General features: G+C 31.5%; 1 protein-coding gene across 2 annotated transcripts; it reads left to right on the forward strand.

Moving 5' to 3' along the window:
- The first annotated feature begins 5,129 nt into the window (after positions 1-5,129).
- Positions 5,130-8,508, forward strand: LOC141596751 (serine/threonine-protein kinase Aurora-3-like). Of its 2 annotated transcripts, XM_074416990.1 has the most exons (6): positions 5,130-5,426; positions 5,526-5,768; positions 6,840-6,935; positions 7,471-7,685; positions 7,769-7,841; positions 8,179-8,508. In XM_074416990.1, the coding sequence occupies exons 1-6, from the start codon at positions 5,244-5,246 to the stop codon at positions 8,278-8,280; spliced, it is 912 nt and encodes a 303-aa protein (XP_074273091.1). In that variant the 5' UTR covers positions 5,130-5,243; the 3' UTR covers positions 8,281-8,508. The 2 variants fall into 2 exon arrangements, with proteins under 2 accessions (XP_074273091.1, XP_074273092.1); XM_074416991.1 differs by lacking the exon at positions 6,840-6,935.
- The last annotated feature ends 5,624 nt before the right edge of the window (positions 8,509-14,132 follow it).

A 14,132-nucleotide genomic window follows, 5' to 3' on the forward strand; every position in this document is an offset into this window, starting at 1 on the left:
TTACCAATTCCGTTACATTTCCCTAAAACAAAAATGTTTTCCTGGAAAAGCTATGGATTGTAAAGAATCCTGCTCATTAACGTTTCAACAAACGTTGATTTTTTATTTTTTCTTCCTACAAACTCATGGCTCCAAAGTATAAAAACTTTTCAATTAATACAAATCCAACTCTCTCAAAATCTTCAAGAATTTGCACAATCACATCAAAATCATATTGTCGAACGTCGCCATATGATATGATTATCATGGCGGCACTTGCAACGTTGTTCAAGAATTTGATGTGCACAGGGCATCCGTTTGTTTTTCACATCCTTTTATCTATTGATTTGGATATAATTTCGAAAATCTTTGGCAAATCTGAATCAATTTGGTGTTACCCAATTTAATGGAAGCACCTCTATACTATGCTTCTTTCCTCATAATCTAAATTCTAACCTTTGTAGGATGCACTTACTTATTTTCAGTTTGTCATGATCCCTTCAATTTTCAAAGGATGAAATGGTTCATGTGTTAGTGTGGTGTAATAATGTAAACATCTATTTCTAGGTTTGTGTGGACGCTTAGGTATTTTATAATTTTGTACGAGTATGAAATATCAAAGTGATTTGTTTTTCATCAAGAATTGGCAATGGTATACTTGGCTCATGGCTTTTGAAATTGGATGTCAGTTGGAAAATTCAACCTTATTTGATGCTCCGAACTTCCTCTTATTACTACTTCTCTCAAATTGTGTGTATTTTAAAGCACAAACTTATTCATCATGTGATTAATTTTTGTATTAAGTTTTAGGTATTATCTGCTTGCGCACATCTGTTGGCTATAGTTAAGTATTTATACTTCTTGCTCTCGAAGGTTGGCATGAGTGAAATACCCGACGGTGTTAAAGGGAGATCCTTAACTATAAAGTCTGAAAGTTCAGCTCCTTAATTGGAAAAAAAATCCAAAGTTAAGGTCCTTATATTTAATTAATCAACATAATTAATTGATCAACATTTTTCTTATATTATGTTTTCACTCATAGCATTTACTTCAAATTTAAAGGGTTAGTTTGTTTATTTCATTATCAACTACGAAGTATACGTTGTGATTCCATAAGCCATTAGTTTTTCTGTTTTTTTCTTTTCAGCTACACTATTAACATTTGCTTAAGTTCAGTTTTATTTTAAATGGTTACTCAACAATAGTTGTTTGGTGATATCTATGTCTTGATTATTTTCCGAAATTGTGTTGGCTGAGAGCGGTTGGTTTAAAAATTACTAACTTTTTCAAGTCACATTTTTATTTGAATGGGCTTATGTTGTATTGTTGATATTTATTTGTTTGCGTCCTGAACGGTGAAGGGTGGTAGTACGGTGGATCGTAAATGATTGATTAGCGATGTAGAGATCAAGTAGAGCTTTTCTGCAAAGCAAATCATTAGAGAAAGTTGTGGTTAAAAATCGTATATATCAAGATTAATAAGGTGTGATTAAGAGAATAAATTTTGGTAACCCGATTAAGTCGACCTTCTGTTTGGGGATGGTCTAATGGAGGAGTTAAGAAGGTGGAGAGTTGTGCAAATTTTTTCTACATGTTTGATCGATTTAACAAAGCAATAGGCTGCCACATGGCACTCAACAAACTACTCAAATAGCCTTTTTATATTATTGTATAAATAAAAAACCGTCTTATCAAAGTTTTTGTGAACGGGAATTCGGGAAATAACAATACCTTTTATTTATTTTTTCCAAACACCGCTACGGCTAGGTGGGCTACGGTGAGTTTCTTCCTATAATTTCAAACCGGTGATGTAGCAAATTACCCTCATAACTTATGAACTATGTGTAAACCAGCCCTATAAGTTTCACTTGTAGCAAACTAACCCCATAACTTTCCGAAAATTTGCAATTAAGCACACATCAATTTTTTTACCAATTTTTTTAACTAAAATTTATTGTTTTCTATTATAAAAATTATTATAAATATATTTCTTAAATACTTAAATATAATATTTACATATTCAACTAAAAATGCGAAGCAAGTTTAATATAAACAAAAATTTGGTAATGTAATTTTTCATTGTAACATCATTAACAATTCTCATATTATGAACATTGTTCACCAAAAAAAAAAAATTGAACATGTTTTTTAATAATAAAAAATTTTAAGATTAAAATCTAATCAATAATTTTGATTTTCAATCATCGTAAAATATTTAAATAGCGAATTTTATTCTTAAAAATAAAATATGTGCTTAATTACACATTAAGAGAAACTTATAAATTTATGGGATTTTCCCATCTATACCCCCGTGGTTTTCACTTTTCCCAACTGTACCCACGCGTATCAGAGATTACTAATTGTACCCCTAAGCTTCGCTAATGGCTCCCAACCGTGGCTAATCTCCAATTTTCCGTCAAATGATGTTGTTAATTGCCAACATGGCACGCTTAATGTGCCAACATGACATGACTTGGCTGCCAACATGGCATTACTAAAACCCCTTCTACCATTCACTAGTCATACCCTTAATTTCATTATATTGACGGTTTTTCTTATTTATCGTCTCACTCACGCTTTATCGACTTTTAATTATTTGTAATGTCCCGCCTTATTCACACTCACCAACCTCTTCACTTTATCCCATTCCTCAACCCAAACCGCCTCCTACCTTGCTCTGCTGCCCCCACGTCTGTCAGCCTCCGTGGGTCCGTGCCACACTCGTCGCTCACTGATGCGACGCACATCTCTGCCGGACACCGTTCTTCCGTTGCTGATCTGTACCTCTCCACCCGATGTCGACACCAGCCATTGCGTCCCCTGCTGCGACGCAATCCACTATCGCGCTCCTTATTCGCTCACTGTTGCGGCGTCTTTCTCAGGTACCCTTGAAACCCTAACCCCCAAATCCATGTTATTTATTGTGTGAAGCTATTGGGGTGCTGGATGCTGCGATTAAGGATTTAGGCTCAATAACGATGTGAAGTCGGGTTTCTGAGTTTGAATAAGACTGAGTTAGAGGGTGGTTTGAAGAGGATTTGGGCGAAATTTTCTGGATTTAATTAGATCGATTTTGATTCGGAATTTGAAAATAATAAGGGTAGTTTGGTCATTGCAAATAATTAAAAGTCGATAAAACGTAATTGAGACGATAAATAAGAAAAACCGTCAATATAATGCCATGTAAGCAGCGATGTTGGCATAAGGCGTGTCATGGTAGCACTTAACGGCCAAAACAAACGGAGTAGCCAAGTTTAGTCACGGTTGGGAACCATTAGTTAAGCTTAGGGGTATAATTAGTAATCTATGATACGTGAGGGTACAGTTGGGAAAAGTGAAAACCACGGGGGTACAGATGGGAAAAACCCTAAATTTATTTACTACACTTATAAGTTAAGAAGTTTGATGGCACGTCGGCCCTGTTTGGTAAACAACGGATTAATATTAGCAGAAGCAGATTTAGAAAGCAGATTTGACTAACATAATGATTTAGCGGGTTTGACTATCAGATTTATTTAGCAGAATTGTTTTAGAGGTGTTTGGTAATTGACAGTTTTAGATTAGCAGATTGTTTAGATTCTTTGTAAAATGACAAATAAGGATATGAATAAATTATTTATTAAATATATAAAAGGAAGGTTAATATTTTTTAAGGGGGGGGGGGGGGGGGGGGGTAAATAAGACAATATTTTTTCTTTCTAATCCGCTAACCTAATATGCTAGTAGAAGCAGCATATTGCAAAATAGCATATTGGACCTCAATATGCTATTTCAATATGCCATTAACCAAACGCTCTAAATAGCATATTCGTAAGTCAAACATGCTAAACCTCTCCAATATGCTGAAATTTGGCCAATATGTCATTTACCAAACATAGCCGTAGTATAGCACATAGTATCAAAGTTAGGGACAAGGATCCTCTCCATTACATTTTGGTCCATTTCCCCTCACAAGGATTATTCTATTATATATTCCACTCCACCCATTTACCTTTTCTTTCTCAAATAAATCTACAACCATCCGATCGAGCCAAGAATTAATCCGGACCATTGAAAAGTAATGGACCTCCATTTCTTTTTGATAAATGGAGAGGATCCTTAGGCCCTGTTCTTTTGGACTTAATTTCAGTTCTAATAAGTTCGATTCGATTCGATTCACTCCATTCGATTGATTCACTCAATTCGATTCGATTCGATTCGATTGATTGATCGATTCAGATCAGTTCAGTTCATTTCAGTTCAGTTCATATTAGTTTATTTCAACATTACTATTATTATTCTTATTGATATCATTATTATTTTTATATTAATGTATTTACTATTGTTATTGTTATTATTATTATTATTATTATATTATTTTTATATTTATTATATTATTATTATATTTATTAATAATTAATTCGTATTATTTATATTATTATATTTATATTTAATACATTTATTATTATTATTATATTATATTTATTATTTTATTAATATATTTATTATTATTAATATTATTCATAACATATTTATTATCATTATTATATTTAATATTATTATATTAATAATTTATTATTTAATATTTATTATTTTATTAATATACTCATTATTATTAATATTATTAATCACATATTTATTATTATTTTTATTATATTTAATATTATTATGTTAATAAGTTATTATATTAGACCTATTATTATTATTATTATTATTTATTTTTTAGTTATTATTATTAATATATTATATTATTAATAATAATGTTATCATTTATATTACAAATATATTATTATTATTACTATATTTATTATTATTACTATATTTATTATTATTACTATATTTTATTTTTTATATATCTTATTAGATTATATTAATATATTATTATTATTAATGAATAATATTATAATAATATTTATTATTATTATTGGTATTATTTTTATTATTATTATAATCTTTTTATTATTATTTCGATTGATTGATTGAACCATTGATTCAGATTCATTGATTCAGTTCATTCAGCTCCATTAAGTTCGATTCGATTCATTCACTCCATTCATTCAATTGATTCATTCGATTCATTCGATAATTTGATCCAAAAGAATAGCGCTTACTCCAAAGTTAGGGGGTGAGTTGCTGCTATATTTCCCAATTTCAAACTCAAAAACTTCCCTCCATCCATTTCATGTTTTTTTTTATTTCATAAACGTAACACATCTCTTTCAGAGTTTCAGGAGACCAAAAAGCTCCTCCATTTTAACTCAAATCTCCCCAAATTCACACTAAAAATGGCGCCTCATATCCCTAAACCTCTTCAAAGACCCCCAAAACCTCAAAATCAACAACCACAAAAGCCCCAAATTCCTCCAAACCCTACCATCAAGCGCAATTGGTCCCTCGCCGATTTCGAGATCGGTAAACCTCTCGGCAAGGGCAAATTTGGTCGAGTTTACCTCGCTCGCGAAATCAAGGTTCGATTACTAAACAATTTCTCATATTATTACCCTTAATTTCGCTAATTATCGTTCTTAATAATTTGTGTTTTCGTAATTAATTGATTGATTGCACAGAGTAAGTACATTGTAGCGATCAAGGTGATTTTCAAGGAACAGATTGAGAAATACAAGCTACATCATCAAATGAGGAGAGAAATGGAGATTCAAATGAGTTTACGCCATCCCAATGTTCTTCGTCTTTTCGGTTGGTTTCATGATTCTGACAGGATTTTTTTGATTCTCGAGTATGCTTTCGGTGGTGAGCTTTACAAGGAGCTTCGTCGTTCCGGTTTTCTTCCTGAAAACCAGGCTGCAACGGTATAATTTCTGAAATTTTGGAGTTTGTTTGCTGTGTTTCATTGTAGTTAACCTAAAGAAATGAAATTAAGTGCATTTAATTGCCAACGCTAATTAAGAAGCTCGGTTCGATGATTTTGATGTCGTAATTGTTGTTAATTGTACTGAACTTTGCTGTATTTTATTGTACTTAGGTAAAACAAGTTATAATTAGCCCCGAAAATTGTACTCTAGAATCGCCAATGTGTGAAGAAATTCAGTATAACTTTTTGGTGTTGCGTTGTTTTCGTCATCTGCTTTATTTACGCTCTAGAACTTAGTTTGCTATATATTGTGGGGATTTACTGCACGCTGTAATTTGTTGTGCTTTCTGTAACCTTATTGCTTAACTTCCATGCAGTTTCTTGTAATAAGTCAAAACATCTGCAACTTAGTGCTAGAAAGTAGAAAGTATACTCTAAAATAAATTGGTAATGTAATTGAAGTTCAGTGTGATAACTTTGATGCTTTTGCATTAAAACCATTTCCTGTCACCGTTATTTGTTGATCAGAAACTTGTTTTATGAACTATCTCGTCGGTTATAAATTTTGATACGTGAACAATATAATAGCGCTACAGTTGTAGGTGTTGTATGTTTTGAGACGGGTGATTTAAACTATGAAATGAGTTATCGAAGTGTAAATTTTGATTCATGAACAATACAATCGAGCTACTGTCGACTGTCGTAGGTGTTTTAAGTGAAGTGGTTGAAAGTGGCTATTTAAATTTAAACTATGAAATGATAACTTAGGCATTTTGCTTTTATAAACCAGCTTGTTAAGAGGAAGGGAGTGTGAACGAAGTGAGTCTCACTAGATAGACGTGGCGTATACAGTTTACTGTACAATTCTTGTAGTTCTTTGCTGAGTTATAGTCCAAATGCAGTGTTGGGATTGGGACAACGGGACAAAGCTAGGCCTAACGGTTCCAGGAAGCTGCTTATTGTTCTTGAATTGCTATATGCTTGTGTATTTCTTGAATGGGTCTCTTTTATCAAATTTGCTGAATTGAGACCACTAATTTCGAATTTGCTTTTTTTTTGGTGGGCACAGTATATTGCTAGTCTTACAGAGGCGTTGGCCTACTGCCATGGCAAGAATGTCATTCACAGGGACATCAAGCCTGAGAATTTGTTGCTTGATCATGAGGTGCTTACAAATAACGTGCTGAATAAATTTGATTTTCTCTTTGCTTGAGGACAACGTTAATCGACTAGCTATCTTATACTCTCTCAGTCACTCTACTCCACTGGACATTTTTTTAAATTTGGTTTTGCAACCTTTTAGAGGAGGGAGAAGGTCCAGGTGGGAGGAAAAAGGTCACTTGCTTCCAATCCATTGTTTGCTAAAAATGGAGAAAAGAACTCAATAGAGCAATCCAAAAAATGTTTATACCACCCCGTGTAAAGGAGGTTTTACTGTATTATTGATTGACATAGGAACTACTTGCTTATGAATGAAATTGTCAGTAAACTCAAGTGATCATCTTGATGCGTATCTGAAGGAATTCCAGCTAAAACCTTGACATCTTTTCTGGATTTGAGTGAATTCAAATTTTAATTTAGCGCTGTAGCTCTGAAGTGTTGGTTAAAGTTAAACAAATCTATGATTACGCAGATTTTGGCATATGGGTAGCTCAGTGATAAATGACATAGAATTAACTAATCTATTCATTCATTCATAGGGTCGTCTGAAGATTGCAGATTTTGGTTGGTCGGTTCAATCGAGGGACAAGAGACGCACTATGTGTGGGACTCTTGACTATTTGGCTCCAGAAATGGTTGAGAACAAAGCCCATGATTATGCAGTCGACAACTGGACTCTGGGGGTTCTTTGTTATGAGTTCTTGTATGGAGTCCCTCCATTTGAGGCTGAAAGCCAACGCGATACTTTCAAAAGGTAAGACCAACTAAAGGATACTGTTATGGACTAAAGATAGGGTAATAGGCTGGTTCATAATAGAGTACGGTATGGTTGTGCAGGATTAGGATGGTTGATTTGAACTTCCCATCTTCACCAGAAATTTCAGCAGAGGCCAAGAATCTGATCACTCGAGTAAGTTTAATTTTACAGCCTGTTTTCCCGCAGTCCCTGAAAAGATTCACTAGTCTTTGGCTCTTGATCATGATAGGATACAACAAATTGGCTCACTAAAATGGTTGCAATTATTCTTATTGTACAGTAACAATCATCTGATACGATTTTGACATAATACTATTACGGGTCACGTGGAAATAGTCTTTTGGTATATCAGAGACTCCTAACCTAGCTATTTTCCTGAGCCCTTGAGTCAGTGGGTCATGTTGTTGACGTCCTCTACTTGTCTTAAAAACCCATGGACATGTCAATAACCTTTCTGGGTTTCTAAGCATGTAATGATGGTGTTTTGCAGCTTTTGGTAAAAGACTCTTCAAAACGGCTATCCCTCCAAAAGATCCTCGAGCATCCATGGATCACAAGGAACGCAGATCCAACTGGAATCTGCCGTAAATAGATCAATCAATGTGATAAGAAATTCATTAGTAACTAGTAACTAGATTCTGTCAGACGTGTACTGCGTAGTTGTTTGGAACTCAGCTTTTGGATGACAACCTTGTTCATCTCTTATTCAAAAATGTAACCTCAACTGGCATAGTTATGAATTCTCGTATCCTCGGAGCTGCTGTACTGTATGTCTGTACCACAAGTATTTCACGCTTTTGATATGGAAACATGCATTGTATAAGGTAATGTACATGTACTTCCATTAGATTCGGCACCACCCAGCTGCGCCATATCCTAGTATATCATGTCGATTCCTAGAGCTGTAAGCCTGTAACAGAAAAGGAATATAATTGTCGAAATCAAGTCCTGCCTAATCGAGTTCAAACACAAAAAAAAAAGTGTGCTTATATTTCTTTCATACTAAAAAAAAAACGGAGTTGTTGTTGACCTGACATGAGATTTATAAGTAATTTACCTTGTTCATTTTGATAATAAATGCACTAATTTGCGTATTTATTTTAACACAAATTCTCATTTTATTAATCAAATATGAGTATTTGACAATTTTTATTTATTTATTATTTTATGTTTTTTAACTTCAGAAATCAAATTTTAATTTTTATAGAACATTATTTTTAACTGATGAGCTTTTCATGACTATGGGTTTCTAGATGAGTTTTCCATGAGTACGAGTTATATCAAGTAACCCATTATAATTTTTTTTTTTTTTATTGATAGTGTGTTACGTGATATGGCTCACATTATGTAGACTATTTACATATAAAAAAAAAGTTCAGTTAATGTTAACTCAATTCAATTTTATTTATCTTCACTTACTCGCTCTCTTTCATTAACAAAGTTGTCACCTAATTCACCAACCCAATTATTTTCCACTCTCATCTTTCCAATCATTTTCTATCTTTTCTATCTTTTCTATCTCTTATATCCTACCTTTTCTGTTTACGTGTCCAACCAATTAGAGGATGCTACCTATTAGCTCACGAAATAGGTCAAGTTTATCAAAAAAAAAAAAAAAAAGTCATCACTTAAACTCTCTTGCATATAAATTATGTTCATTTGGAATTTTATTTTGGATTATAATGACCCGCCTTCTTAATGACCTAAGTCATGTCCTTGGATGATGATAGTTTTACTCTATGATGCTCTTCCTCAACAAACATAGCATAGCCGAATATACTATTGTCCCCCAACTTTTCGTTTCGCACAAATTCTTTAATTGCAGTGAGTAGTTTTTGTTCTTGGTTTGTCACCAGAATTTTATTTGGGTGAGTTTGTTTATTGTGATAAAAAGTTTGTCCTTTATTTGATAAACTTGGTTTGAAAAGAAGAACCAAATTTCTGCTAAAAATAAAAAACATTGACCAATAAATATCTATATTTATTTTGAATTTGTCCATTACCAATGCTCTTAAGAACTTTATTTAAAGTTCTTCCATTGTAAATTAAAGTTTTATGTTTATCGAGTTTGGCAAAAGATGACATGGAAAGGAAGAACTTTATTTTAAGAACTACGGTTGCACTTGCTCTAATAGAGACAGCTTCTGATTAATGTTAGTAAGAGACTCTCTCATAAGAGGTACTTTGTTGTGAAATAAAGACAAGAGAATTGTAGAGAGAAGTTAGAAAGAATATAGGGAGAGACAGAACTGTATATTATTCCATTATGAAGGGTTATATATACACATACAAGAGGGTAGAGTTTCCATAAGATAATACACTCTATAATATTCTAAGATATGGACATCCATCATATATTATATTAAAGCAGAAACCAGTCTGCCACATGTCATTTGCTGAGAAATTTTGCCACGTGTCATTTCCGAGTTTAATAGTTACATTGAATACTTAATCTATTTATAGCAGTTATAACAAATCTTTAGTTAAAATTATTTAAAAATGTAAATAATAAATAAATCCAAGATTTAAGCCCTCATTCATAGAAAGTATAAAATCAATCTTCTCAAAATTAAAATGAGTACCCAGTTTAACAAGATGTGGTCAAATATTTACAATCTTAAGCGTAAAGGAATTTGCATATAATGTTTGATCATAATTAATCTATTAACCTACCTTCTACTATTAGAATATCTCAACCTCCTATCTTCTTCCCTTTGGTAAATGATTTTTCTTGATTTTAATACTACGTACTTTATTTTAAAATATTTCGTCTAATATCTACTTTATAATTCGATTTTCTAGGGACCTGACAATTCTATTGTTGCTTCGTAAATTGAAATATTTCATCTAATATCTACTTTATAATTCGATTTTCTATGGACTTAACGATTCTATTGCTGCTCCGTAGATTAATTTACGAGTGTATGGGTTGTAGTTTGAGAGTCGAGTTTGAAGCCAAAATGATTGTACGTATAATGGCTTTTGAAGTTTTAATTTTTTTTATATTATTTATCTCAATCATTTGTTGACTTTATATATTATCTATTGAGCGTAAACATCGATCAATTTTATTCATTGACATAACATTTTTGTTTGATGGTAAATTATAGATATACACTATGACCTGACACTTCATCGTCTCGAGACAAAGGTGGAATCTAAGGGAGGTTTGAGCATCGTCATTCATTCGTTGAAAGAAACAGTATGATATAAAAAATTGGTCAGGTGAGTTACAAATCAATGTTAATTAATTATGGAGTTGATAATTGTTGGAGTTTTTACTATAAGAAATAACTTTTAATAAATTATGATTATTGAATATCGGTTATTTGTAATAATTTAGACTCGATCAATTCACGTGGTTTTATTTTTTAAATTTTGGCATTTGTTAGTCAAATTAAATTGAATATATTATTATTTGAGATGTAATTTTGTTAATTCGATCATATCCAATAACTAAGACTTTTAATTGAGATGACTATCTCGCGATGTATCAAAATAACCGAGTGAGTTCAAATCTTAAATACAATAATGAGTATAATTAAATGTATATTGCGTGATAAACAAATATGAAATCAACACTAATTTTATATTCATTTTTTCATATTTTACCTCTCATAAGTTAAAAAATCAGAGGAAAAAAACAGAGTACTTTGAATAAAATTAAGCAACATATATAAACTTATAAACAGTGTGTGACAAATAAGGGTGATTAATTTTTCTAAAGTTTAGTTATTTACGCCGTACTAAATAAGAAAATACGTAAGTTTTTTACTTTTAATGATACTTTTCATACCACCCGTGTTATTAATCCAATTAGAAAATTAGCATATTAATTTTGCCAAATTCATTCAAAATGATTTGGATTATGATTATTCCAATTATGATTATCCTCATTAATGTCAAAAAGGGATTCCTTTCCCATTAATATTCCAATGAGTAGATTGGACTGGAGTACTCCATATTACTCCCTCCGTCAAAATCATTTGTTTATCTTTGATATTCTCTATGAGAGGTATTTTATTCAAATGTACAAAAATAAATGAATTGGACGAAGAGAGTATCTTTCAAGAAATGTAACTAACACAAATTGATTGAATATTTATTGGAGACCAGTTAGATAGAGGTTAATATTGGATTCGTATAAATTGATATGTTAAATAAATAATCCTTTGATTCATCTTTTTTTTTGTGCTCTAATCTACTCTTCACAATACTTCTTTTAACTTGCAGTTACTCTAATTAAGGTTGATTTAAAAATATATATCTACCATATAATTTTACACAAGTGATAATACAACACTAACCAATGACGTAAAAATTCACAACGGTTATGGTTGTATTTACCACCTTTTTGATACTTCACATTATAGATGCATAGTTGGTATTTCTTAAGATGGGGTTAAATAACACCGTACTTGGATGGATCAGACAAGCTTATTATTAATCCCTAGATATTATGCTTTTGTCCTATGTATTTTATTTGATCCGTTTTAAGTTTAAGACGAGGTATTAGAATTTAGAACGTAAACATTGATATGTCAACGGGGTACGAAAACCATTTTATACATCTTTACTTAAATGCGTATGAGAACGTAAACATTGATACGTCAACGGGGTAGGAAAATAACATGTGTTGCATTGCAATAGTTCCAGTTTGGGTAATAACAATTCGGTAAATAAAATATGAAGTTTCATACTCCCTTGAGTCCTTTCGTCCCGATCATTCATTCGTTTGCCTTTGGTTTGGACACAAATGGCAAGAAAAGAGGAGGAGGTCAATTATTAAATAACAAGTTAATCAAATTGAGTGTGGAGTATCAAATTGCTTATCAAAGGCATTCCTAAAATATAAAGTCACACAATTGATTGAGACAACCCAAAATGAAATAAGCAAACAAATGAGTGGGACAAAGGGAGTTTCATATAAGGAGTTACTTATCCATTGTTTTACACAATTCGGGTTCGACCAAGCTTTGGTTCTGAATTTGGATGTCAGGTAGGGTTATTCAAATTCGCTCAATTTGGACAAGTCTAAGTTACCTCAGCCGCCTACTTCGACTATTTGCCAATAACTTATCAAAAGTCGAGAAAAAAATCATAGTATTTCGATTTAAAAAAATCATAGTATCAAAAGTGTATAGGTAGTAAACAAAGTGAAATTTTCTAAAACTTAGTAATTTACTAAATCAAAAAAATATGTAAGTTGTTACTTTTAATAATACTTTCCGTTTCCACCCGTGCAGTGCACGGGTTCAAAAACTAGTATAATATTATACTATAATAATATTTCATAACATACTTATTATTTTTGCTTAATTTTTATCTTTTTCTTTTTAGTTAGTTTTTAGCTTATTCATTGGTTATCTCTCATTAATGTAGCCCTTTCGTTTAGCACAAACTTTTAAAGAGGGTCGGTTTCTGATTATCTTATCTTTATTAATTCAGAAGACAATGCTGAATGCAGGATGCGCCACGTCATTTGTACAACTTTTTATTTTGGAAATTCGGGTTATGGTGGGTCCCGTTAGTGTGCAAAGAATTAATTTCTTCAAATCGTCTGCCAATACAAACATGCAGCAATTTACATCTTAGATCGAAAAAATACTATGAAATAATTACATACAATCGAAATAAATAAAATTAATTGCATATAATCGGAATGAATTATAAATCGGAATAAATGAAATTAATTACATATAATCGAAATTAATTACATAATTAATAATAAAATTGAAAAGAATAAGGAGTCGAATAAATATAATATCTTACAGAATTAGTTAAATTGAAAAGAATAATCATATATATATAAATCGAAGAAAAATCATCTTAATAGCAGTACATTTTTTTTATAAGATCATCGATATACTTCTTTTAAAAAAATTACAAGTCACAACAACAATATTTAGCAGATCTTACCATTTTTAATGACATAAAAACAATTTCTACCTTTTATGGTAAAAAAAAACATTTTACCAATAATAAAATTTTAATTTGGTTACAAATTTTAAATCTCTTAAAAATGTATATTGCAATATTCGATTGAAAAAAATCAATGAATCCTAACTAATTCATTTAAATCGTTTTTGTAAAATGCATGTAATTAAGAAAAGCTTGCATTAGTATATTCTTTAAAAATGTAGGTAATAGTAAAAGTTGAGAGAAATATTATAAATCTAACCTCTTAAATGGTAGGGAGTATCATATATACACAAAGTGACTAAGATTGATTAAGTTAGGATGAATTGGAATTTTTTTCATGTAAAATAAATGTGATTGAGGTAGAGTTGTTATGTGCAGTCGGCGAAAGAGAGTAGAGAAAGAAACGGAGAGCTACAAATGAAGCAATTAATTGAGCTAACCCTGTTTATATATTTATTTATGACCTCATATTGTTTTTTATAGCCTAAATGGTTATGGACTTAAGGCAATCCAAATTATATC

The sequence above is a fragment of the Silene latifolia genome, chromosome 8, assembly GCF_048544455.1.
Source record: "Silene latifolia isolate original U9 population chromosome 8, ASM4854445v1, whole genome shotgun sequence".
NCBI classification, from domain to species: domain Eukaryota; kingdom Viridiplantae; phylum Streptophyta; class Magnoliopsida; order Caryophyllales; family Caryophyllaceae; genus Silene; species Silene latifolia.

Excerpts from the sequence above, each read along its gene's own strand:
- LOC141596751 (XM_074416990.1), top strand. The coding sequence starts at position 5,244 with ATGGCGCCTCATATCCCTAAACCTCTTCAAAGACCCCCAAAACCTCAA. Across the intron at positions 5,427-5,525 it reads ACCTCGCTCGCGAAATCAAG|AGTAAGTACATTGTAGCGAT; the intron begins GTTCGATTACTA and ends TTGATTGCACAG. Across the intron at positions 6,936-7,470 it reads ATTTGTTGCTTGATCATGAG|GGTCGTCTGAAGATTGCAGA; the intron begins GTGCTTACAAAT and ends ATTCATTCATAG.